This window comes from Podarcis raffonei, chromosome 14 (assembly GCF_027172205.1).
Source record: "Podarcis raffonei isolate rPodRaf1 chromosome 14, rPodRaf1.pri, whole genome shotgun sequence".
Classification (NCBI taxonomy): domain Eukaryota; kingdom Metazoa; phylum Chordata; class Lepidosauria; order Squamata; family Lacertidae; genus Podarcis; species Podarcis raffonei.
Genome location: NC_070615.1, coordinates 44,155,905 through 44,182,995, shown reverse-complemented (window position 1 = coordinate 44,182,995; position 27,091 = coordinate 44,155,905). Strand labels below are relative to the sequence as shown.

The window sequence follows — 27,091 nt, the reverse complement described above, 5'->3', positions numbered from 1 at the left end:
GCGATTATCTTGTAACAGGCTTCTGACTGAACGTGATAGTCTGCACTTGAGCACAAGGGGCCCATGGAAATGGGGGAAACTGGCTACACCCAGCTACCACCAGACTTCTAGCCTGCTAGTATATTGACCCATTACAGCCGTACTTCGGAAGTCGAACGGAATCTGTTCCGGAAGCTCCTGCAGCCAATCGGAAGCTGTGCCAGAAGTCCGGGTTCCGAAAGAATGTTTGCAAACCGGAGCACTCACTTCTGGCTTTGCGGCGTTTGGGAGCCAAAACGTACAAGTGCCAAGGCGTTCGGCTTCCATGGTACGACTGTACAGTGGAACCTTCGTTCCCAAACTTGATCCATTCCGTAAGTCTGTTCCAGAACCAAAGCGTTCTAAAACCAAGGCGTGCTTTCCCATAGCAAGCAATGCAAAATGGATTAATCTGTTCCAGACTTCTAAAATTAAAAACAACCCCTCAAACAGCAATTTAACATGAATTTTACTATCTAACGAGACCATTGATCCATAAAATGAAAGCAATGATCAATGTACTGTACTATAAAATAAATAAGACAGTACTGGAGATGATAAAAATTAAAAGTAATTTTTTTTCATGCGTGCACTGATGATAGTCATTGTTTGGATGGGGGGCTTTTATCCATTTCTGCAGTTACATAATTAATCAGTAGCTGAACTGGGTTTCACACAGCACACAGTCACAAAAACGAAATCACAAGTCACAGTCACAAAACAAAGTCACAAGCCATAGTCACATGTCAGTCCCATAAAGCGAAGAACAAGTCACAGTCAAAAAAACGAAAAAGCCACACAAACAAAAATGCAAAAAAAATTAGCAAAAACAAGAGCTCCCAATATCATTTCTGTGTTGCGTGGGTGCTCAGGACTCAACAGCTGACAGACTCAACAGGAAGCCTCTGATTAGCAGCGGGGGACTCAATTTACAAATGGAACACATTCAACAGGAAGCGGAACATGTTTGGCTTCCAAGGCAAAGTTCACAAACCGGAACACCTTCTTCTGGGTTTGCAGCGTTCTATTTCCAAGTTGTTCATAAACCAAGCCGTTCTAAAACCAAGGTACCAGTGTATAGCATTTACACCTTCAAATATTTCAGACAGCAGATTTACTAGAATTCCTTCTAAATTTAGATGCTGTCAGTTCAACCACTCAGAGGTTGAAGTGTTCGTTCACGCGATCTTTTCACTGTAGTTTTCATCAGGGGGTTACGAGAATGCATACTATAAGCTTCTATGAGATCATTTCCTGATCGATCTTCAGAGGCCCTTCTGAGTGGCTTCACTGAGGAGACCAAATCATTTTTTTACTGAGCAGGTGGGGGAATACCTGAATCAGCCGTTGTGTTTTTGAGTCCTGCTACAATATGCTAGACCTTAGCTCAGGCTTCCTCAACCTCGGCCCTCCAGATGTTTTGAGACTACAATTCCCATCATCCCTGACCACTGGTCCTGCTAGCTAGGGATCATGGGAGTTGTAGGCCCAAAACATCTGGAGGGCTGAGGTTGAAGAAGCCTGCCTTAGCTTGTTGTTTTTAAAGAATAATTAACTGGACTGGGGTTGCAATTCTGCATTTTATATTTTGTATCCCCCCCCATTGGTCAATCGGCCATAATACACACCTGGCTGGCTGCTTCTCAGCTAAAAAGCTTGCCCTCATCAAAACTGAAGGGGGTTTAATAGCCAATCCCAGGGAACTCTGGGAATTGTAGTTCTGCAAGAAGAATAAGGGTCTCCTAACAACTCTCTGTGCCCTAAACCAACTACACTTCCCAGGATCCTTTGGGGAAAGCTTTTAAAGTGGTATGATCCTGCTTTACATGTACAGTGCAGGTGGGGCTAGAGAAAAGAACGTGGGCACCCAGAGAGGCAGCCAGCCACCCCAAAGGCCGCGGATTCTATGGTGCCACTAAGGCAGGGAGCAATAGACTGGACATTTGTGTTGTGCAGGCCCTGTAGAAAGGAGCATGAGCAAGGCACTCTTAGCCAGCAAAGCAGTGCCTAGCCCAACATTACCCACAAGCTATGCCCTCGAAGGGTGGCGCTGTGGGTTAAACCACAGAGCCTAGGACTTGCCGATTAGAAGGTCGGCGGTTCGAATTCCCACGAGGGGGTGAGCTCCCATTGCTCGGTCCCTGTTCCTGCCAACCTAGCAATTCGAAAGCACGTCAAAGTGCAAGTAGATAAATAGGTACCGCTCTGGCGGTAAGGTAAACGGCGTTTCCATGCTCTGCTCTGGTTCGCCAGAAGCGGCTTAGTCATGCTGGCTACATGACCCGGAAGCTGTACGCCGGCTCCCTCAGCCAATAAAGCGAGATGAGCGCTGCAACCCCAGAGTCGGTCACGACTGGACCTGATGGTCAGGGGTCCCTTTACCTTTACATATGTATTTGGACAACAACAACACTTAAATACCTATATACTAGACAAGCATATATGAAATTGTAGTGGTTTGCATATATTATACCTTTCTTTTCTTTTTCTTTCCATGCACTTTTTATCTTTATTTCATTTTGTTCCAACTGAAATGCTTTCAATAGTAATACAGGAATAATAATAAAACTTGTCTGTGTTGTCTGGATTGAACTTCCCTTTGTCCATCTCTAGCCTGTCCTCCACTGCCCCCTAGGCACCCATATAGAAGAGAGCTGGGTATCAACAGCACAGAGGGAGCTGTCTTACACTGAGTCGCACCAGCTCATCCAGCTCAGCTCAGTATTGTCGACTCCTGACTCTCAGTGGTTCTCCAGGGGTTCAGGCAGGAGCTTTCCCCTGCAGGGGTTGAACCTGGGTCCTTCTGAAGCATGCAAGGCTTGTCACTGAGCTGTGGGCCTTTGCAGACAACACTTCAAGCCTCAGGATTCCAGACGCAGTTCCATGTGTGCTCGTCAATTGCCTTTTTTCCCTGCCCATCCTCTAGAGGAGCTCAGGGCAGCATGCATGACTCCTCCCCTACCACTACCATGCAACGCAACTTTATTCTCACAACAGCTGAGAGGGAGGCAGCTTCACGACTGCGCGAACCCATAAAATCATAGAATTGTAGAGGTGGGAGGGACCCCAATAAAGGAATCACAATTAAGTCCGTTACAGGAATCACAATTAAATAATCTATGACAGATGGCCATCCAACGTCTGCTTTAAAAACCTCCACCGCCTTCTGAGATAGTCCGCTCCACTGTTAAATGGCTCTAGCTATCAGGAAGTTCTTCCCAAGGTTTAGTCAGAATCTCCTTTTAATTTGGAGCAGCAGAAAACAAGTTTGCTCCATCTTCCACATGACCCTACTCTTAGTGCAAAGTCGAACCCAGCCTGGTGCCCCACTCCCTCCCTAGAGGGACTCCCATCAGTCCCAGCCAGCACAGACAATGATCAGGGACAGTAGGAAAAGCAACCTTCTCCATCACAATTCAACTCCTTTTTTCCTTTCACTTGTCTGGTGCTTCTTCCCAAAGTCACCAGCCTCCTCTCTCTTCCTCAGCCACCATCTGGCAACTGCTGCAACCTGGCACTTATAAACCTACCAGCGACTGAGAAAATCAGACGCAACTGCTTATTAAGCAGAACAGTAATATTAAGCAGTTCACTTGTCGTCTTTCATCAGGGCTAATCACTGGCTGCTATTATGCTACCAGGCCCTGTTTTAAGGTCTTGCTATTAGCTTTGTAAAATGATGAACAATCTGGGACCAGGTTACCTCTGGGAATGCCTGAACTTCTATACCTCTTCCCAGTCACTTTAAACCTCAGGAGAGACAGCAGTCCAAACTTTTATGTCCACAAAAAGTAGGGCCTTTAGCATAGCGGCCCCTGCCCCTTGGAATGCGCTTCCAGGAAGTATTAGCATTTATACGTCTGCTTAAACACCATCTGTTCTCCCAGATGTTACCTGATGATCCAGCTGTGTTAGTAAATTAAGCTGATCGACCAATTTGCAACGCCTTTTGCATTCGTTTTTATAAATGTAATTTTACCATTGGATTTTATGCTGATATTTTTTCCCAGCACTAAAGGCGGTGCAGATTCCTGTTCCAATAGGCTTTTTGGGGAATGGGCTGCTTTTTAATGAGAGGGCTGCTGCTACGCTGTTTTTATTGCAATTACTGGTATGGATTTAATAGATTTTTAGATATGTATATAGCTATCACTTTATCAATGCTTAGGTTTTTTTTAGCTGTTCTTATTTTTATCTGTAAGTTGCCTTGAGTCCTGTCAGGGAAAAAGCAGGGTAATAATAATAATACCACCAATATTTTTGCAAGTAAGTAAGTAAGTGAGGGACGCGGGTGGTGCTGTGGGTTAAACCACAGAGCCTAGGGCTTGCCGATCAGAAGGTCGGCGGTTCGAATCCCCGCGACGGGGTGAGCTCCAGTTGCTCGTCTCTGCTCCTGCCAACCTAGCAGTTTGAAAGCACGTCAAAGTGCAAGTAGATAAATAGGTACCGCTCTGGCGGGAAGGTAAATGGTGTTTCCGTGCGCTGCTCTGGTTCGACAGAAACGGCTTAGTCATGCTGGTCACCTGACCCGGAAGCTGTCTGCGGACAAACGCTGGCTCCCTTGGCCTATAGAGCGAGATGAGCGCGCAACCCCAGAGTCGGTCACGACTGGACCTCCCTTTATCTTTAAGTAAGTAAGTAAGTAAGTAAATAATAGCAGCAAGTGAGCAGGGAGCCCTTCCTTTGGTTATGTGTCCATTTCACCACAAGTTCACAATCTTTAGGCAACTATACAACAGGCATGGAGAAACTGCAGCCTTCAAGGTGTTGTGACTGCCAACTCACGGGGCCACAATGGCAAAGGCTGATGTTATCCAACCACATCTGGGGGCTCACAGTTCCCCTCTCCTCGCTATACAAGTCTCTGAGATCAATCCCTCAGAAGAACTAGCAGGAAACAAGAAAACCAACCGAGGTCACAAAGAACTCAATAGCAGGCGGCAATTGGCGAGCAAAAACTGCTCTAAAAGGGGCTATAGATAAAAGAACCCCTCTCATGTAACCTCCTATCGGTTATGATTCTGCAGAAGTAACGGTGGCCTCTGTGTGTTGGCTTGACAGAGAGGCTCTGTGTAACTTACCAATCTGTACTTGTTCAGGCTGGCTAAGCGACACAAAGGCTGACGTATCATCGATCCAGGAAACCTGAATGTTGCCTGCAAAGAAAAGTGTTTGTGAGATGGAAGGGCATAGACCAGGGTTGCCAGCTGCTGTTGGGACTACAACTCCCATCATCCCTAGCTAGCAGGGCCAGGGGTCAGGAATGATGGGAGTTGTAGTCCAACAACAGAGTGGGATTAAAGTCTGAGAAACACACTAGTATAGCCCATCTTACATTCAGACACCATCAAGACTGTCAAGAGTGCTATGAAGCAGTGCACTATGGGAAAAGGCAGGCTGGGACAGGAAGGCCTGAGGTCTGATGGTACTGGGACAAAGCCTTCGCTTCCGAAATCAGAGCAGGTGTGTCTTGACACCTGGCAGATGGGAGGAGCAATGAGACGCAATCATGGGGCAAACGTGGTCCAGAAAAGCTGGTTCCTTTTCCACAGAAGCTGGTGGCGTGGCCCCTTCTCTGCTGCTGGGTGTATGCAAATCCCTCCCCAAAATGTTCCATCTGTCAAGATTGTACTCAGTGCCTTTGGCCTACCCAGCACAAAGGATGGAGCCACTGCTGATAGCCGAGGGTATAATCCTGCCTTTATCAGGGCTGGCTAACCTGTGGCCCCATCCAAGGGTCTTTGCACTCTAACTCCCATCAGCCCCAGGCAGCACAGCCAAAAGTCAGGGATGATGGGAGTTGGGAGTCTTTGCTTCTCTTAAACAAATACCCACGCGCTCCAATATTTTATATGCTTCCAAAAACACACAAATCACTTAGTGCTCCACCTGGTAGACCTATTGTCTCGGGCAATGACTCTCTCTTGGAACCTTTATGTCAATACATGGAGCACTTTCTGCATCCACTTGCTATCGACACTCCTTCCTACATTTTGGATCAAAAAAAAATTCATTGGACATACTGAAAATATCGCAGTACCACGGAGACTATGGACTACCATGAACCTATCTCTACTCATAAACTCTTACCTCTAATTCTGTAACTAATTATTGTGTTATACATATCCTCATGAGTTTGAGTTTGTAATCTCTATTTGAGTTTGTAATTCTTGTCAGAATACAGTGGTACCTCAGGTTACAAACGCTTCAGGTTACATACGCTTCAGGTTACAGACTCCACTAACCCAGAAATAGTGCTTCAGCTTAAGAACTTTGCTTCAGGATGAGAACAGAAATCGTGCTCTGGTGGCGCAGCGGCAGCAGGAGGCCCCGTTAAGCTAAAGTGGTGCTTCAGGCTAAGAACAGTTTCAGGTTAAGAACGGACCTCTGGAACGAATTAAGTACTTAACCTGAGGTACCACTGTACATACTTTTGAATGGATTAGTTTTTGTTACAATTGACTATTGATTTGCGAATAGGGACCACTCCCATTATTGAAACTTATATTGGCCTGAGTACTTGGTGTGCTTTTTTCTTGGGAGTTGGGAGTCTAGCATCATATGGAGGGCCTTCAGCTATATGCCTGTTCTTTGCTTGTTGCCCTCTCTCCCATGTCTAGTCTGGCAGCCACCAAACCTTTCACTGAATACTTGGTTCCATCAGGGCCAAGCACAGTACAGAACACTGGAAGGACACCACCCCTGCCGCAGGGATCTTACACCCTGTTGCATGTAGACCAGGTTTTCCCGAACTTGGGTCTCCAACTGTTTTCAGACTACAATTCCCATCATCCCTGACCTCTGGCCCTGCTAGATGATGGGAGTTGTAGTCCCAACAACAGCTGGAGACCAAAGTTTGGGAAGCCCTGACCCCCAGTGGAGTCGCATCCCTCCCTTCTCATTTGTTACTTACCAAAAGCACTGAAAAGCTGGTAAAGGTCGCTCGTCTTCCACTCTTTGGGAAACGTAACGTAAAGAACGTGGTCGCGTTTTGGCTGCACTGAAAGCGAAGGGAGGGAAAGAAGTTTTCAGCTTGCGATTTATTCATTTTTTTAATACAACCTACTGATACTGGGACGTGGGTGGCGCTGTGGGTTAAACCACAGAGCCTAGGACTTGCCGATCAGAAGGTCGGTGGTTCGAATCCCCGTGACGGGGTGAGCTCCCGTTGCTCGGTCCCTGCTCCTGCCAACCTAGCAGTTCGAAAGCACGTCAAAGTGCAAGTAGATAAATAGGTACCGCTCCGGCGGGCAGGTAAACGGCGTTTCTGTGCGCTGCTCTGGTTCACCAGAAGCGGCTTAGTCATGCTGGCCACATGACCCGGAAGCTGTACGCCGGCTCCCTTGGCCAATAAAGCGAGATGAGCTCCGCAACGCCAGAGTCGGCCACGACTGGACCTAATGGTCAGGGGTCCCTTTACCTTTACCTTACTGGTTCTCCAGCACAAAACGGAGTTCTCAATTTTTGTCACAGGGTGACAGAAAAAGACACCAAATTCAGAAAGTGACAAATTGTGCTTGCAAAGGAAGAATTGGGAGTGGGCTTGGACTACTCTCACAATCTTTCCCCTGCAGCAGCCAGGGCTTGGACTTTCTCACACTGGACATCATATATGGCATTTGGGGTGGAAAAGAGGCATGGCTTGTTGAAAACGGCCTGGCAGGCTTAACTATAGGCCTGCAGACTAGAGGTTCCCGCCACTGAAATAAATTCTGCCTCAGCCTACTACTGGGCAAGAGGAAGTTTTGCACTGGTTCGATTCTCTGAAGAGGGAACGTGAAAGGTGAAAAGAGCACTTACGGTCTGGTCCTTCCAAGTTAAGATATGGGATGTCCATCACCCGCATCAGAAACAGTCTGAAGTGAAAGAAAGAGAGAGAGAGAGTGAGTCACTTGCATGATCCAGTTTCCAAGCTCAATTCAAAGTCCTAGTTTTGACCTATAAAGCTGTATGCTGCTCAGGACTCCAATACTTCAAGGAGTGCCTCTCCCCATATGAACTGACCTGGACCCTGAGATAATCATCTGAGGCCCTTCTCTGTGTGCCTCCTCCAAGGAAGGTCTGGAGGTTTGCAAAACAAGAACAGGGCAGTCCTAAAAGAACTGCATTGGCTCCCAGCATGTTTCAAAGTGCAATTTAAAGTGTTGGTGCTGACCTTTAAAACAGCCTCGGCCCAGTATACCTGAAGGAGCGTCTCCACCCCCATCGTTCTGCCCGGACACTGAGGTCCAGCTCCAAGGGCCTTCTGGCAGTTCCTTCATTGCAAGAGGTGAGGCTACAGGAAACCAAGCAGGGGGCCTTCTTGGTGGTGGTCCCCACCCTGTGGAACGCCCTCCCATTAGATGTCAAGGAAATAAACAACTACCTGACTTTTAGAAGACATCTGAATGCAGCCCTGTTTAGGGAAGTTTTTAATGCGTGATGCTGTATTGTGCTTTTACTATCTGGGGGGAGAGCCACTCAAAGAGTTGCTGGGGCAACCCGTCAGATGAGTGGCATACAAATGATAAATTGTTATTGGTTTTGGTCCCCCCCCCTATAATTTTTATTAAATTTTCTGTTTCACATTTTAGAATATTCATTCAAACACCCTTAAAATGTCAATGACTTCCCTTCTTCCCTTTCCATGGTTTTTTGCAAAACATAAATCCCTGCATATTTTATATAAACCAGACCATTCAGTATTCCATTATTACATCCATCAAAACTTATTTACAGTGTTGAATTTATCTGAATGCTGCCCACGTTTCCACATAAACACAATTTTCCTCCCTATCTTCGATAAACATTTCCCAAAGAGGCTCGCCTTTCCCCCCAGCCGCCTCCTGTGAAAGGGAAGAGGGCGGGCAGATCTGAAAGTATTTGGAGGCCCTTTCAGGCCAGGGGGAGAAGGTGAAATGGAAATACTGCCCATTTCTTAGTGCCCGCTTTTCCCTGTGGAAAACGCCAGGCGAAAACGGCAGCCTTTGGCTGATTGACAACCGATGTTCTAGGAAAGGGATTATGGGTTTGTTGTTCTTAATTTTATAATGTATATTTTATATTGTATTTTTATGTTGTGAACCTCCCTGAAATATATCGATGAGGGGTGGGATACAATCAAAAATAAAAACGAGATGTTCCAACTGTGGTTCCCTCCCCCATTGATTTCAAATCTAAACATGACTTACATGGGGCATTTCATCTGTGAATCTTCAAATATCCCCACACAGTGAAATGTGTGACATTGAGCAAACATATTGATTATTTATTTACTTATTATCTGCCAAGGAGCTTTAGGAGGCGTACATGATTCTCTCCCATCGTGTACCTCACAACAACCCTATGAGATAGGTTTGGCTGAGAGACTATGATGGGCCCTACGTCACCCAGTCAGCTTCAGGGCTGAGGGGGGATTTGAACTCTGATCTCCTGGATCCTAGTCCAGCATTCAAACCACTGCACCACACTGGTTGTACTGCACAATATTATACACTGTATAATTATTTATTTTGTCTAGTTATGTAATACATTTTTAAAACAAATTGAATTAAAGATATTCTTAGGTTAAAAAAAAATAAAAAAATAAACATTTCCCAATCTTCTGATTGTTATTGTTTCAACCAGAGGAGCGTTAAAGAACAACAGGTTAAAGTTCAAGTCAAAAGCTGGGGTTCTCCTTTGCGTGGTTTTTAAAAAATTAAAAGTGGTTACTCACTTGTTGAAAAAAGGTTCGATGAGCTTTGATTTGGCAGACACGTGACTTTTGGGGGGGCTGAGATAGGAACCTAGCAAAGAGAAGATGTCCCCACCACAGAAGAATCAGACACAGCTGGCAAAAGGCAGGGATGAACAGACTGCGCAAGATGGAGCAAACGACAAAAAGTACCTAGGAAGTTGGCCATGGAGATGAAGCACAGGCCTGTGATGTAAGCGTCATAACCTGCTTCGTGAAGCTGCTCTGAAGCTGTGTCGTAACTCGGGAATCCCTCTGCGCTTTCTGGGAAAGGAAAAATGGTTTGCTTTTACTTTCTTTAAACAATTTATGAAGGACTCGACTACGGTCGTTTCTTAAGTGGTAGACAAGAGACGCAATACAGAAAGGGCAAGTATCGAAACAATGGAAGACCTGAGCGATCAGGCCAGGATAGATTAGGCGGCCCTTGAGTTATTCTGGACGCAAGTTGTTAAGGGGCTTGTAAATTAACACAAGAACCTTGAACCTGGCTCTCACTGCAGGTTATCCTACCTGGAGGAGGGGTATTTTAGCCACACTGGGATGTGGAGCCCTATTCGAAAGAGCAACAAGTCTCCATTCAAACAGCCTCATCTTTTGCTGGTTCCAGAACAACAGACACATAAATGTAGACCCAAAAGAGCTACAAAAATCATTGCACCCAGTGCAACTGGAGACAAGCTTGCAGTGTCTTTTGCCCACATATACTGGACCAGTAAGATCTCCAGTTCTGTACAGCTTAAGTTCCTCCCTGAGAATTTTCCAGCATAGAGGGGAATCCTTAGATTTTAATCAGTCTGTTTCCACCTGTGGTCCAGAACTGGCTGTGCAAAACGCCCTCTGTCGCCTTACCGACTTTTGGAGGGCTGAAGGGAGTCTCCTTTACACGCTTCTCCAGCTCTGCAAGGGATGTGTTGTTAATGATTTCCTGTAAAACAAAGATCAGTGTGAGCCACAGGTTGTTGATTCCCTCGATCCAAGTGAGTTCAGAGCAAGCACTCAACATTGCAGCCTTCTCCCAACCTAGCGCCCCCCTCCCCCGATGTTTCAGGTGGCCATGCTGGCTGGGGTTGATGGAAGCTGTAGTCCACAACATCTGGCCAGCAGCATTAACTCCATGGGACCAGGCAAAAGATAGCTGCAACCTCCCAAATTGAAAAAGGTCAACCCTATACACATCAACCCTATTTTTGAGGGGGTGCCTAAACCACAAGACAACCAAAATATGAAAACAGCACTGCATCGTACTCTAAGAACATACACAGTAGTACCTCAGAAGTCGAACGGAATCCGTTCCGGAAGTCCGTTCGACTTCCAAAACGTTCGGAAACCAAAGCACGGCTTCCGATTGGCTGCAGGAAGCTCCTGCAGCCAGTCGGAAGCTGCGGAAGCCCTGTCGGACGTTCGGCTTCGAAAAATAGTTCGCAAACCGGAACACTCACTTCTGGGTTTGCGGTGTTTGGGAGCCAAAATATTCGAGAACTAAGCTGTTTGAAAATCAAGGTACGACTGTATATCCAAAAAATTAATAATGATGCAATTAAGCAAAAAAAAAAAAAGTGCAATATATATTAGAAGATGGAAGAGGGGTTGAAATTCCATTCTAATTTATGAGTCTTTTTTCAATCCCATCGACTTAATTGAGCATCCTTGGGAAGGGGGATAATGTATCCAAGTCATTTATGTGCATTACCTGCAAACAGAAGCTATTTTGCCTGCATAGCTACATTTTTGTTGGGGATTGTTAGCTGTAAGCGCAGCCTAGCAGATACTGCCCCCCTGCAAGTTGATGGGGTGCTTTTCGCTATGCAGGGATCTGTACTGAAGAAATGAGCTCGCTATAGCACGACAAGGAATCTTTCCCTAGCTGATGCTAAGCAGGAAACATCCTAGCGGTGATTTTGCTGTGAAAGAAGTACTGTATGTTGCTTTAACAGTTTGCTTCATCAGAGTAATACAGAACTGGGAGCCCAATTCATCCAGGAGGAAGCAGCTTGGGGAAGGCTGAACTAAAGCTATATTTAATTTTACAAGCGCCATTAAGTTATTGCAGGTGCTGGTTACCTTGAACGGCTGAGTGCTGGCCATCAACTTAGTGTCCAGTAACCTAGAAATGAAATGAAACAGCAAGGATAAGGCTTCACCATAATTACCACCAATTTTTTTAAAAGGCAAAGGAACCCTGGACGGTTAAGTCCAGTCAAAGGCGACTATGGGGTTGCAGCACTCATCTCGCTTTCAGGCCGAGGGAGCCGGCGTTTGTCCACAGACAGCTTTCTAGGTCATGTGGCCAGCAGGACTAAACTGCTTCTGGCACAATGGAACATCATGACGGAAACCAGAGCGCATGGAAACGCCATTTACCTTCCCGCCACAGCGGTGCCTATTTATCTACTTGAACTGGTGTGCTTTCGAACTGCTAGATTGGCAGGAGCTGGGACAGAGCAATGGGAGCTCACTCCGTCGCACAGATTCAAACCGCTGACCTTCTGATCAGCAAACCCAAGAGGCTCAGTAGTTTAGACCACAACGCCACCTGCGTCCCTTACCAACAATTGCCAGAACTTTGGACCTGTGATTGTGTCACACAGGCATGAGTTTTTGGTTCTGGGAGCTGGTCAGAACCCATAGTTTATATTTATTGCAAAGTTCCAAGTCTTCAGGGATGCAAACTGGGGCTTGGAAATCAAGGGTAACAGCTGAGAAGTCAGAGGTTAGGCAGAGCGGGACTCCCACTGGCCGTGGGACTGAGCTTCCATACCCAGGAGAGCTCTTCAGTTCCCCAACCTGGCTCCTGATCAGCAAAAGCAGAATGAGCCATGTATCATCACGATTTAATTCCACTCCCCTGCCCCCAATCACAAACAGTTCATCTTGATGTATGCATGGGTGTGAACGCCCCAAGAGTGTAAGCTGACCCTCCTGAAACCAGGAAGCTAGACTATAAAGCCTCATTTTGTTGGGAAGAAAATATTTATCTGGGTCAATTTTTTGCTTGCAAAGATTTCCCTCTAGGAATGAACTTATGAATTCAGGGCAAAATAAGCCTACCTTGGAAAGACACATGTCGCCAGTTCTTTAAACTCATTGAGATCCTAAAATTTAAACAGAGCAAGATGATCACCACACAAGGAATAAAGGGATGTACAAATGCGTCAATGCTTATTTATGGTGAATTCCACGCAACAGGCTTATCAAAAATGAACATACCCGTATTATGTAATGTCTATGTACAAACCTGTGTACAACAACACTTGGGTACAATTCTGCTCACTGTATTTCAAAAAAAGATATAGCGGAGGTGGAAAAAAGTCAGAAAAAGACAACAAAAATTATAAGGGAGGTGGAGCAACTCACATGTGAGGAAAATTTACAAGACTTGGGGCCTTTTAGTTTTGAAGAATGGGGGAAAGGGTGACTAATTGGGGAGGGGATTTACAACATGGTGTGCCAAGAGTGAGAAGTTTTTCTCCTTTCCTCATAAAGCTAAAACTCTGATTCAAAAATAAGTTTTTCATACAACGTGACGTTAACTTGTGGAACCTTCTGCCACAAGATGTAGTGATGGCTCCTAGCTCAGATGGCTTTAACAGAGCATTAGACAAGTTCCTGGGGAGGATAGATCTATGAACAACAATTAGCTGTGATAGCAAAACGGGAAACTAAACTCAGAACCAGTCCACTTTTGAAGACCAGCTAAACTGGGAGCAAAAGTTAGGGAGGCTGTGGTCTTAATACACTGCTGATGGGCTTTCTGGCTGCCCAGGGTGGAAGGCAGGATGCTAGACTAAAGAGAGAAGGGAAAGCCAGCGTGGTCTCCTCCAGGTGTTCTCGGACTACAACTCCCATAATCTCTGGCCATTGGCCATGCATGACTAGGGCTGATGGGAATTGTAGTCCAAGAACATCTTGAGGGGGCCACATCGGCTACCCCTGAAAGAAGACCTTTGGCTTCTCTTGCAAGGACAGCAGCACAAGTTCAAGTGAAGAACAGCCTTTGAAATGTTGGCCACACTGCAAGGACCACTCACCTCAGGTAGCGGGCAGTAAAACTGGTGGATGGTATGCATGACATCCAGCAACATGTTGTGTCCAACCACAAGCTTGCCCTGTGAAGAACCATTCACAAGCCCAAAGGCATGAGTTAAGGGACCGTCCACATGGTCACACAGACACACAGACACTCGGAGAAAGATACCACTACAGTGGTACCTCGGGTTACAGACGCTTCAGGTTACAGACGCTTCAGGTTACAGACTCCGCTAACCCAGAAATAGTACCTCGGGTTAAGAACTTTGCTTCAGGATGAGAACAGAAATCGTGCTCCGGCGGCGCGGCAACAGCAGGAGGCCCCATTAGCTAAAATGGTGCCTCAGGTTAAGAACAGTTTCAGGTTAAGAACGGACCTCCGGAACGAATTAAGTTCTTAACCCGAGTTACCACTCTACAGCAGGACTTTTAAGAAACAACAGAGACTTTATTTTACTTGTTAAAAACGTTTCTATCCATCCCTTTTTATCAATGATTCCAAGGTGGTTTGCTAAAATAAAAACATTACATGCAAAACAAAACTTACAAAATCACCCATCCTGCAGATAAAAGTAAAGCAATCTAAAATATTTAAGGGTGAATAAAAAAAAAATATCTAGTGCCTAAAAGACAAAGGTAAAAAAGACAAAGGTAAAGGACTGCTGGGTGGTTAAGTCCAGTCAAAGGCGACTATGGGGTGCAGCGCTCAGCTCACTTTCAGGCCGAGGGAGCCGGCGTTTGTCCACAGACAGCTTTCCGGGTCATGTGGCCAGCAGGACTAAACCGCTTCTGGTGCAACGGAACACCATGACAGAAACCAGAGCGCACGGAAACGCCGTTTACCTTTCTGCCGCAGTGGTACCTATTTATCTACTTGCACTGGTGTGCTTTCGAACTGCTAGGTTGGCAGGAGCTGGGACAGAGTAACGGGAGCTCACCCCATCACCGGGATTCGAACTGCCAACCTTCTGATCGGCAAGCCCAAGAGGTTCAGTGGTTTAGACCACAGCGCCACCTACACCCCATGCCTAAAAGATAAAGTGTGTCTGCTAGGAATATCTTCCTAAGAAGTGCTTTCCATAGCTCAGAGGTGAGGGATCTCAGGACCAGGGACCCCAGGCCTCTGTTTGGCCCTTGGGACTCTAAATAGACATTGCTTCATCTTCCCAGGCCACATCCTTCCGTAGCCGCCCTCAAGTGATTTTTGCCTAGCTGGAAAGGATCCCTGATCATTCATTCATCTTACGTGCTTGGATGGGAATGAGATGTGTGTATGTGTTTGCAAGTTTTTGTGTGGCTGGAAAGTAGCTAACAGTAAGAGGGGCATCAGTTTCTCAGCCCACTTCTGCACCAGGCCCTGCCACTGGCATGCGGCCCCCAAAAGTTTACTTGTAACAGAATGTGGCCCTTGAGGTCCCCCACCCCTGCTGTAGCTGGAGTGTCACTACCAAAGAAACTCCTTGCCTTGTTGCAACACATCTCACCTCCGATGGACATGCTATCTAAAGAAGGGAAACTGATTCTCAAGTTCTCGTCTGCAAGTTGGTAAATTGCACCCCCCCACCAGAGAGGCAAAAACCCCCGAAAAGGCAGCAAAACTCACGGAATTTGCAAGAGCGTGAACGACTCGGGAAAACCCCACTGCGTCTTTGAGTTCTTCCTGCAAGCAAGAAATCCCAGCGTGAGCAAAAGAGGGCGAAGGCCCAATGGGCCGCAAGGCTAGTTCTAGGCACTACAAGGTGATTTGGCCTTGCGATTCTTAAACAGCAGCACCCACAACCACCCAGATCCCCCGTCCCTTTTGAAACGGAAAGGAGATGCAGCCACAAACCTGCTCCTTCACTCGCTTCTGCTGCTCTCTCCTTTTTCGCTCCTCTTCATCCACTTTGCTAATGATAATGTATCTTTCCTTCTAGTTGGGGAGAAAGGGGCATTACTGCAGGAAGATGTGAGATGGAGCAGAAAACCTACACAGGCTTTAGGGCTATCAAGTCACCTCTGAGGCATCGGTGGGCACACGCGAGTGGGTGCCATGGCTACCAACTTCTCTGGTCACTCTGTCCCCCGAGAATCAGTCCCCCACACAGACATGAGTGTGCACAGGTACACACTTGGCTATTCCAAAGCATTGAGGTAAAACTCAGATCCAGTGGAATTAATCTGAGCCTAGAAAAGCCCATAGAGGTGAAAGAGGAAGTGGGAAAGAACGTCCCTCTTCTGACTTCCTACTTCACCTCTATGCACATGTCAAGAACCACCTCAGAACCAAGGAGGCTACGAGGGTTTGGAAACCAAGCCTGATGAGGAATGGTTGAAGGAGCTGGGTATGTTTAGCCTGGAAAAGAGGAGACTGATAGGAGATATGACAACCATCTTCAAATATCTAAAGGGCTGCAACATGAAACATGGAACAAGCTTCTTTTCTCCTGCTCTGGAGGGTAGGACTCGAACCCATGGCTTCACATTACAAGGAAGGAGATTCCAACTCAACATGTGGAAGAACTTTGTGACAGAAGGAGCTGTTTGACAGGGGAACGGACTCCCTCAGGAGGTGGTGGATTCTCCTTTCTTGGAGGTGTTCAAGCAGAGGTTGGATGGCCATCTGTCATGGATGCATAAGTTGAGTTTCCTGCACTGCAGGGGGTGGGACTAGATTACCCTTGGGGTCCTTAAAGGTAAAGGTAAAGGTACCCCTGCCCGTACGGGCCAGTCATGTCCGACTCTAGGGTTGCGCACTCATCTCGCTCAAGAGGCCGGGAGCCAGCGCTGTCCGGAGACACTTCCGGGTCACGTGGCCAGCGTGACTAAGTGGCATCTGGTGAACCAGAGCAGCACACGGAAACGCCGTTTAACTTCCCGCTATAAAGCGGTCCCTATTTATCTACTTGCACTTACGGGTGCTTTCGAACTGCTAGGTTGGCAGGAGCAGAGACCGAACGGCGGGAGCTCACCCCGCCGCGGGGATTCGAACCGCCGACCATGCGATCGGCAAACCCTAGGCGCTGAGGTTTTACCCACAGCACCACCCGCGTCCCAAGGACTGTGGGGTCCTTGCAGCACTACAATTCTATGATTCTTCGAGTTTGAGGATCAGAGGCTTTGTGAGCACCAAGTGAAGATCTCAAAGGTGTCATTGCACCCCCAGGTGCCATGCTAGCCATCCCTGCTCCAGCCTCACAAATCTTTGAGGAGAAACAGCTAATATGATTTCGGCTTTGCTTCCAACTGTTGTTGGTCTGTCACAACACACACTTGCCTTCTTACCTACAAGAACCCTAGAGGTGGCCCTGTCGGTCAGTTTTCTCCTCCTCGGTCTCCATGTTATCCTTGTGGAACTCAGCAGGGAAAAGGATGCTGGTGGTTGGCTTGGTCTAATTATCTATTGCATTGCGCACTGCCTTTCTGCCAAGGCGGCTCACAATTTCAAAGGACTAGGGCAAATGATGTAACATGCAAAATGGTGGGCAGCGGGGGAGGGGAGAGTCCAACTGGAGCGGACCCTGACATCGCCTGCCCCTGCCCCGCTTGCCCTTGCCTTGCTCCTCCCGGGGCAAATGGGCTCCTATCCTGCTGTCTCTCCCTGCCTTCCGCCCTGCGAGTCTCACTGAGCACCAGGCGCCGCTGAATCTCACCAAGTCAGAGTTTGCATTAAACGGAGAGCTTGCAAAATACGCTCCTACCCACCTTCTCCGTTTCCTGAGTTTCGACATGGATGCCTTTCGGAAACCTGCCGTGAAAGACAAGAGTTAACGTCCGAGTAATTTTTTTTGGGGGGGGGGTCGGTTTTGCATAAGCTGATAGAATTCAGGGAATGTGCTGGATCAGGAGTCCCTGAGAAGGCAAGGACTCTATAAAGGCAGCCCGGTGGGAAAGCAAAGGCCACCAGGGCTCCCCATTTGAACTGCGCAGGGTGCTAGTCCTCCTGAGTTCACTGATTATCGAACACAAAATGACCACTTTGTGCCACCCTTCAAAAGTGGTGGCAAATATAGTGCAACCTCGGAAGCCTAACACCTAACTCAAACGTTTTGGCTCCCAAACAATCGAAACATGGAAGTGATTGTTCCAGTTTTCAAACGATTTTCGGAAACCGAACATCCGGCACGGCTTTCACAGCTTCCGATCAGCTGCAGGACGCCTTGGTTTTCGAACTTTTCCAGGAATCAAACGGACTCCTTGAATGGATTAAATTTGAAAACCAAGGTATGACTGTACAGCTTTTTATTCAATCTTTTTTCCCCAATTTTTTTTGTTGATTTTCCACATTTATCATAAGGAAAACATAACAAAACATACAAGAAAGAAAAACACATTACACTACACTAAACTAAACTAAACTAAACACAAAACAAAATTATTACAACAACTACCTATATCATTTTACATTGGTAAAATGATATAGGTAAAATGATATAAGTAGACTTCCTCAAATCCCCCCTAACTGAATTTCATTGTATCACCTTGTAACAGTTTTCCAAAATCATCTTTCTAATAAAATTAACTTTTTATTCAATCTAGCTCCTCCCCACTGTCCTAACCCCTTCTCTTTTCGCAACAGTTAGCAGCAATGCAACACAAAACCTACTTCCAGCTCAGCGTCTGATAAATTAGTTTCCTCTGGAATCTAGAGAGAGAAAAAGAGAGATAGAGAGATTAAGATTTCCAGAGGAAGGACTGGCTCCCTGTTTTATCTTCTCTCCACCCACCCTGCACCAGGGGTGGGGAACTCCAAATATTGTTGTACAACAACTCTCATCAAACCCAGCCAACGTGACCAACAGCTGGGGGTGCTGGGGGCCACAGCCTGGTAAAGTCTTGAGGGGAAGCTGTTCCTCACCCCTGCCATAAACTCTGTCCAAGACCCCAACTATGTTTTTAGAGGAACTGACCCTGTGCATGGTTCCAGCTCCAAATTTGTGCTCTCTTCCTTCTGCAAGAGGTCTTCTATCCTTTCTCTGAAAAGGGGAGAGAAATATGCAAGGTTCATTTGCATTCACCAGATGACGGTTGACTCTGGCTCCCATCATCTCAGACAACTGGCCATGGTGGCTGAGGCTGATGGGAGTTTTGAGTGCAGCAGTGAGAGGTACCCAGGTCCCAAGCCACCTGGTGGAATAATAAATAATAATAATAATAATAATAATAATAATAATAATAATAATAATAATATTTTATTTATACCCTGCCCATCTGGCTGGGCTTCCCCAGCCACCCTGGGCAGCTTCCAACAAAATATTAAAATACAGTAATGCATCAAACATTAAAAGCTTCCCTAAACAGGGCTGCCTTCAGATGTCTTCTAAAAGTCTGGTAGTTGTTGTTCTCTTTGACATCTGGTGGGAGGGCATTCCACAGGGCAGGTGCCACTACCAAGAAGGCCCTCTGCCTGGTTCCCTGTAACTTGGCTTCTCGCAGTGAGGGAACTGCCAGAAGGCCCTCGGCGCTGGACCTCAGTGTCTGGGTAGAACGATGGGGGTGGAGACACATTAGTCTTGTTTGAAAGTATTCAGTTAGCTACTCTGTCCCAAGTTTGATCAGTGCAGCTCCCTAGTCAACTCTAGCAACAGCCCTCCGAGATCTCAAGCGAAGATTGTCCAATGATGCAATCCCAAAACCCATTTAAGTGGAGAGACCACGGACTGAGCTGGGGACCTCCAACACGTGAAGCTTGGCTCCTCTCTCTACAGCAGTGGTTCCCAGCCGTTTTCTGGCCATGTCCCACCTAAGCATCCCTAAAATCCTGATGCTCCCCACCCCCCGTGACATATAATTATTTCTTACTATTCAAAAAGTGAACTCCTATTCACGTGGAGGAAGCTAAAAGGCCATTAACTTGGTCTAACACATTCTCGAATTGCCCCCCTTAAAAATCAAATTGCACCCCTGTGGGTCGTGTGCCCTACATTGGGAACCACGGCTCAACAGGTTTCAGAACATCAGAGAACCAGTCAGTAAAACTTTGCTTGAAAGTGGAGAGAGAGAGGGAGGGAACACATGCGAAAACACACACACACAAACCAACATATGACACAGACATATATATCCTGGTATAAATTAATTCAGCCCCTAAAGAGAAACACAGTTTAGTTCAGAAAATCGCTGCTCTGAATCGGTTTCAAAATAGAGAAGTTACTGAGGACATCAAAACTTCTGAGCATCGCTTTTTCCACTTACACTACTTTCTCAATGAACTTCTTCTGGTCCTCTGGAATGGTCACAGGGCACTTCGAAGCATTGGGGGACACGTACGACAAGGCCCCCACTCCGTTGGCTTGGGATCGCCTTTCGTCATATTGCTCCCGTAGCTGCCTTTCCTCCTCTTGATTTAAATAAGGGATTCCTTTGAAAGAGAGAGAAATGGTGATGCTTTTTGTGGCCCAAAGTGTGTGTGTGTGTGTGTGTGTGTGTGTGTGTGAGAGAGAGAGAGAGAGAGAGAGAGAGAGAGAGAGAGAGAGAAATTGAGTGAAGACTGCAACTTGGAAACAGACAAGGCCGGTTCTCATGCATCGGTAAACCAACCTTCCCCAACCTGACACCTTCCAGATTATTGTTTGATTTTATACTACTGTTAGAGATTTGATGTTAGCTGCCCTGAGCCTGATTTCGGCCGGGGAGGGTGGGATATAAATAAAAGTTTATTATTATTATTACAGTGGTACCTCAGGTTACATACGCTTCAGGTTACATACGCTTCGGGTTACAGACTCCGCTAACCCAGAAATAATGCTTCAGGTTAAGAACTTTGCTTCAGGATGAGAACAGAAATCGTGCTCTGGCAGCGCGGCAGCAGCAGGAGGCCCCATTAGCTAAAGTGGTGCTTCAGGTTAAGAACTGTTTCAGGTTAAGAACGGACCTCCGGAACGAATTAAGTACTTAACCCAAGGTACCACTGTATATTATGTAGTGGTTAGACTGTAGACCTGGGAGACCAGGGTTTAAATCCCCGCTGGGTGACCTTGGGCCAGCCAGCATCTCACAACCTGGTCTACCTTACAGGGCTGTTGTCAGGATAAAATGGAGAGGAGGGGAGCCATTTGTGTCACCTGGAGCTCCACAGAGGAAAGGTGGGAGTATATATGTAATATTAAACAAGCAAACATCTGGAGGGCATCAGCTTGGGAAAGGCAATGCTAAACCATTGTTTAGTGTTACAACATAAGCAGGAAGATCCTGAATGAAAACTTGGGTTTACACACACACACACCACTTCTTTCCACATGGTCAGAACAACTTACTTCCAGTTTCTCCTAATCCTGGTTTGTGTCATTTTATAGGAACCAGAGACTGGGTTAAAAAATAATAATAATCAGGTCAGTGTCTCAACAAGCTGGCTTCATGGTTTAAAGCTGGCTTGGTGAGAAATTGACCAGAGGTAGTTCTAAACCACAATCTATGATTCTAACAACAAACTCCGATTAGGGAAAATGAAGTAAACACTAGCAAAGTCTTCCTGGCCACGTGGGAGGGAGAGAGCTTTGTTCAGGATCCTTCCTATACATGCATATAGCACCGTAAACAATGGCTTTGTGTTAACACATAAGCCAAATCATTGTTTCAGTATACGGCCATTGTTACAGATGCATAAAGAAGCTGGAAGCAGCAATTCTACAGGTGCTTTAGAAGCAGTTCATTTGCTGGGCAAATATCCTGAAGAAGTTCACTGCAATTGAGATGACGCATCAATGGGGAGATGGCAATAGAAGTTATAGCTATGGAAACATCAGTATTATGAGAGTATACACTTTATGGCAAGTTGAAAAACGAAGCTTACCATTGCGAAAAACTTTATTAAAATCAAATCCCTGGTTTGCTAAAAAGTCTATACTTGAACTCTGGAAGAGAAAACAAGAAAAGCTTTAAGGCGAACGCGTTACTTGAATCCAGTGAAAGTTGATATTTTTTTAAGTGGTGAAAACACAAAACATGGGCCCCAGAGCAAGGTTTTGCTCTGAACTGCACCCAACCCCGTTACAGCATCAGAAGGAAGGGGGAAACGGAAAAACGTATGAAGCAAGCTTCTCACTAACCTGACAGACAAACTTCACATCTGGCGACGTTCTATTGAAAGGTTTGGGGAAGATGTAGAAATTAAACGTTTTTATAACGTACCTAGGAAAGGTAAAGGATATGGGAGGTCAGTTGATGGGGCTGTCGCTATCAACATGCTAAGGTTTAAAAGTATCATCAAGTCAAGAAAGCCACGTACTTAGATTCTGTGAGATCGTATTTAAAAGTGCAAAGGCCAAACTGGAACAGCAAGAAATCCATGGAATGCTAGAGGTGACGAGACAAAAATAAGATCTAAACAGTCAGGTTATTCATTCAGAGGAGCCGCAGGAATCCCAGAGCAGAGCGAAACTTAAAGGGTCACTAAACTGCATTTCCCACTGAATTCAGGCACTTTGTACAGTCATAAAGGTAAAGGTACCCTGCCCGTACGGGCCAGTCTTGACAGACTCTAGGGTTGTGCGCCCATCTCACTCAAGAGGCCGGGGGCCAGCGCTGTCCGGAGACACTTCCGGGTCACCTGGCCAGCATGACATCGCTGCTCTGGCAAGCCAGAGCCGCACAAGGAAACGCCGTTTACCTTCCCGCTAGTAAGCGGTCCCTATTTATCTACTTGCCCCCGGGGGTGCTTTCGAACTGCTAGGTTGGCAGGCGCTGGGACCGAGCAGCAGGAGCGCACCCCGCCGCGGGGATTCGAACCGCCGACCTTTCGATCGGCAAGCCCTAGGTGCTGAGGCTTTTACCCACAGCGCCACCCGCGTCCCTTGTACACTCATATCTCAGGTTAAATGTGCTTCAGGTTGAGCGTTTTCAGGTTATGCTCTGTGGCGACCCGGAAGTAACGGAGCACGTTACTTCCAGGTTTCGCTGCTCACGCATGCGCAGACGCTCAAAACGCTGTCACGCGCATGCGCAGAAGCGGCAAATTGCGACCCGCGCATGAGCGGGTTGCATTTGTTTCAGGATGTGAATGGGGCTCCGGAACGGATTCCGTTCGCATCCAGAAGTACCACTGTACATGAATGCATGAAGTAATCAAGAATTTCTCCAGAGTATTCAACACAACGCCCTCCAGATGCTGTTGGACTTCAGCTCTCTTGAGTCTCAGCCAGCAAGGCCACTGGTCAGAGATGCTGACCAACAAAACCTGGAGGACTGTATTATGGGTCACTAGAAGAAACAAAACCCCAAGGTGTTTCTAAACAGAATATAAACAATGGACAGCAGAAATATCTCAAGCTCTTGAAAGATGTGGAGAAAGGGAAGAAGTAGTTTAGGACATTTATTTTCCAGTTAAAGAAACTACGCGAGAACCCAATAAATGCACACATTAGAATGCAAGAAGAGCCTGCTGTTCTCAGTGATCAATCAGAAGTCTGCAAGCAGGGCCTGGTTGCAACAGCACTACCACAGGGACCAACATCTAGGGGCCCAGGTTCCTTTGGGCCCTCCAATAAAATATCTGAGGGAGTGGGGACCCCCTCACAAGTTTACACACTTACTGACTTCTGTGCAAGTCCCACTGTGTTCAAGGGAGCTTACTCCCAAATAAACGTGCACAGGATTGTAGCAAGACCAACCCTACTACCTGACCCAATAAAAGCTTGTGGCCCAAAGAGGACTATTATTCACAGAAGAAAGTATTCCATTTTGTGCCTGGTTTGCAACATTGAATTCTTATTTATTGAAAATGTTTCCCTGCAGCGCTGTACTTAGCAACAGAAATCTGTCCAGCACACAGATGTCACAACCCCGTGTCCAAAATATTTCATCGACGAAGCACTGTAACGCAATGATTTAAGCTTTTTACCTTTTTAAGTTTTTGATACCTTTCTTCAGGTGTGTCGAATCCATTCGTTAATGCGCTAACAGATGGTCCATCGCTAATTCCTAATAAGTATAAAAATGTTGTTTGAACAAGTCTCTTAGGGATGCATTAGAGCAGCTATGGGATTACAAATTTAATCTGTAATGATTGCAGCGCATGCTTAAATCATACCCTAAATTATTATTATTTGGGCCCCAAGTATCTCAAGGAACACCACATACCATACAGACCCACCCAAGTGTTGAGATTTGCAGGGAAGAAGAAGAAGAGGAGTTTGGATTTGATATCCCGCTTTATCACTACCCGAAGGAGTCTCAAAGCGGCTAACATTCTCCTTTCCCTTCCTCCCCCACAACAAACACTCTGAGATGAGTGTCACTGAGAGACTTCAAAGAAGTGTGACTAGCCCAAGGTCACCCAGCAGCGGCATGTGGAGGAGCGGAGACGCGAACCCGGTTCACCAGATTACGAGTCTATCGCTCTTAACCACTACACCACACTGGCTCTCACACCACACTGGGAAGACGCTGCTGGTAGTTTTGCTGTCCTGTGAAGCTCACAGGGCAGCACTACATGACAGGGCCTTTTCTGTGGTGGCCCTGGATTATAGGATGCCCACCCACAAATACGTTTGGCCTCATCACTGTATACGTTTTGATGTCAGGCCTTTCTGCAGAGGCCTTTGGGGGTTGGAAGATGTAAGAACATATGGAGAGCCTGCTGGATCAGGCCAATGGTCCAACTAGTCCAGAATCCTGTTCCCATAGTGGCCAACCAGATGTCTATTGGGAAGCATGTAAGCGGTAGCTGAGCGCAACAGCACTCTCCCCTACTCTGATTTTCGGCTACTAGTATTCAGAAGCATACTGCTTCCAACAGCTGAAATACGTAACCCACTCTGGGACCGCATGGTGAAGGGTGGGCTACAAATGCCTATAAATCAATAAACACTTCTTTTTAAAAAAAAGAAATCCCCATGTCCCTCATTCCTTTCCCACCCTCTCTAAAAATGTACCACATTGTCTCATTTCTCCGTTACACCCAAGAGACAGAACACAGAAAATGTAGGAACATCCCATGATCGGCTTTTACCAATATCCTTTCAGCCTTCCCATAATCAATAAGCGACAATGTTCCAGAACAGTGATCCGCAAGGAGCTGCAAATTCAGATCTTTACATTATAAGAGAGAATTCCATGAAATACACCAGACCTGAAAACTCTCCATCGATAGCCAAAAAGTCTGCATCTTCAATAGCTTCATAAACTTTGCTGAGATTGTCCTTAAAATCTGTAGGCAAGAGAGAGAGAGAGAAACAGACCATGTCAAGAAGTGAAAGTGGGCAAAGCACATATGGTTGCCCCTCTACCTATGAAGAATCATTCGCAGCTCTGTAACTGAAATAACACATTCACCAAGCACATTAAGGATCACCTAGGCATTTTCATGGGTTGCAGTTTATATGTATTACCACCCTTGTCCAATTATGTTCTAGTCACTTTAAATATCAGCACTCCCACTCCAGCTAGCGTGGGACAGACAACGCAGGGACCATCTTTGCCTATACCAGATGTTCCAGGACCAGAGTCCATCGTGATATGACTGGGGACAATTTGACAGTGTGCGATGCCCCACCTCCTGCATTAGCTTCTTATCTGCCCCACCATCATTTCCTCCAAACACATACAGTGGTACCTCGGGTTAAGAACTTAATTTGTTCCGGAGGTCTGTTCTTAACCTGAAACTGTTCTTAACCTGAAGCACCACTTTAGCTAATGGGGCCTCCCGCTGCTGCTGTGGCGCTGTTGCACGATTTCTGTTCTCATCCTGAAGCAAAGTTCTCAACCTGAGGTACTATTTCTGGGTTAGCGGAGTCTGTAACTTGAAGTGTCTGTAACCTGAAGCGTCTGTAACCCAAGGTACCACTGTATTTTAAAAAAGACACTTCTGCTCCATAGTGAAAATGACAAAACCTTTTCCATTTCACCAAGAAATATATCTAGGTGATGCCGATAGGATGAAAATAAATCCTTGGCAATTCAATGGCTACTAATCCTGATGGCTACGTTCTATCTCTACCGTCAGACGAAGCAAGAATGCTTGTCTAGATGTGGGACACGGGTGGCACTGTGGGTTAAACCACAGAGCCTAGGACTTGCCAATCAGAAGGTCGGCGGTTCGAATCCCCGCGACGGGGTGAGCTCCTGTTGCTTGGTCCCTGCCCCTGCCAACCTAGCAGTTCAAAAGCACACCAAAGTGCAAGTAGATGAATAGGTACCACTCCGGCGGGAAGGTAAACGGCGTTTCTGTGTGCTGCTCTGGTTTGCCAGAAGTGGCTTAGTCATGCCGGCTCCCTTGGCCAATAAAGTGAGATGAGCGCCGCAACCCCAGAGTCATCAGAACTGGACCTAATGGTCGGGGGTCCCTTTACCTTTACGTTCTATCTCTACTGTCAGACGAAGCAAGAATGCTTGTCTAGATGGGCCACTTGCCTGATCCAGTAGCCTCTTCTTATATTTTTATATCCACACAGCCCAAACACTCCCTAGTGGGACTCTGATGGGACAGGTCTGAGGGTGGCAGTTGGAAATGTTGTCCATTTACCAGTGCCACCTCCGTTTGTTTTAATTAAGAATTACAAAGCGCACCTGTGCTGTACACAGATACCCTTTGGAAGGGGGAGGAGACACACAGGTGAAGCTGAGACGACTGCCCTATGGCCATGTAAATTTTACCAGAGAACATGAAGTAAATGGGAACGCCACACATACTCAAGGCTTCTGTCCCTGTATGCAAGATGCTTCTATACAGGAATGAGAATTTATTCATTTTTTTATTAGAATCTTTGTAAATGGATAGAACCGTATGGCAAAAATGGTCGTTGGAAGACTAGAAATGTATCCATTAACGGATGGTTTTATTTCAGTCACTGACCACAGTGTATCTGTTAATGGGTGTTATTAAAAAGCAAGGTTGCAATGAAATTGTAAACCCAGCTTCTTGCATGACAGTTAACTGATTTACTTTTTATTTTATTTAAAAAAACTGTATTTAAACTGCATTTCAGTAGTTCAGTATTTTTCCTGTCACATGCTATGGGCTGCAACATGTGCGGCCAGAGGGGAAAGCTCCAAGCAGCAAGCCCCCAAAATTAGGGTGTGTGTTAGTGTTGAGAAAGCAATACATAAGAGCAGATTGTCCCCAACTGTACAACTAAACCTACACACAGAAGAAGAGACCTTGTGGAAACAGGCCAAAGGCCCATCTAGTCTAGCATCCTGTTTTCACAGTGGCCAGCCCGATGCATTACAGATGAGGCAGAAAATGAAACTGATCTCCTCCTGCTTCCATCTCCCTGTTTTCCTCTGCTTCTTATAAATCATATCCTAGCCGGCATACTACAACGTATAGCTGCAGCGACAGACCGCAAGCCAGCACGGTGCACGTGGATGGCCACCACGCAAAACAAGCCTGTTGGGAAAAGATCTACGCGG

At 46.4% G+C, this 27,091-nt stretch overlaps 1 protein-coding gene across 1 annotated transcript in view; it reads right to left on the bottom strand.

Moving 5' to 3' along the window:
- The window catches only part of PARN (poly(A)-specific ribonuclease), a 45,815-nt gene that overhangs the window by 17,846 nt on the left and 878 nt on the right, over positions 1-27,091 (bottom strand). Inside the window, exons 2-21 of the mRNA XM_053365974.1 lie at positions 24,810-24,887; positions 23,580-23,659; positions 21,969-22,036; positions 21,790-21,871; positions 21,534-21,594; positions 19,937-20,102; positions 18,652-18,717; positions 18,348-18,386; positions 17,447-17,489; positions 15,594-15,674; positions 15,366-15,422; positions 13,765-13,842; positions 12,785-12,828; positions 11,798-11,840; positions 10,586-10,661; positions 9,887-9,997; positions 9,716-9,785; positions 7,819-7,874; positions 6,932-7,018; positions 5,100-5,174 (exon numbers count right to left, since the gene is read on the bottom strand). Of these exons, the coding sequence (XP_053221949.1) occupies positions 5,100-5,174; positions 6,932-7,018; positions 7,819-7,874; positions 9,716-9,785; positions 9,887-9,997; positions 10,586-10,661; positions 11,798-11,840; positions 12,785-12,828; positions 13,765-13,842; positions 15,366-15,422; positions 15,594-15,674; positions 17,447-17,489; positions 18,348-18,386; positions 18,652-18,717; positions 19,937-20,102; positions 21,534-21,594; positions 21,790-21,871; positions 21,969-22,036; positions 23,580-23,659; positions 24,810-24,887 (1,461 nt within the window). The remainder of the gene's footprint in view (positions 1-5,099; positions 5,175-6,931; positions 7,019-7,818; positions 7,875-9,715; positions 9,786-9,886; positions 9,998-10,585; positions 10,662-11,797; positions 11,841-12,784; positions 12,829-13,764; positions 13,843-15,365; positions 15,423-15,593; positions 15,675-17,446; positions 17,490-18,347; positions 18,387-18,651; positions 18,718-19,936; positions 20,103-21,533; positions 21,595-21,789; positions 21,872-21,968; positions 22,037-23,579; positions 23,660-24,809; positions 24,888-27,091) is intronic.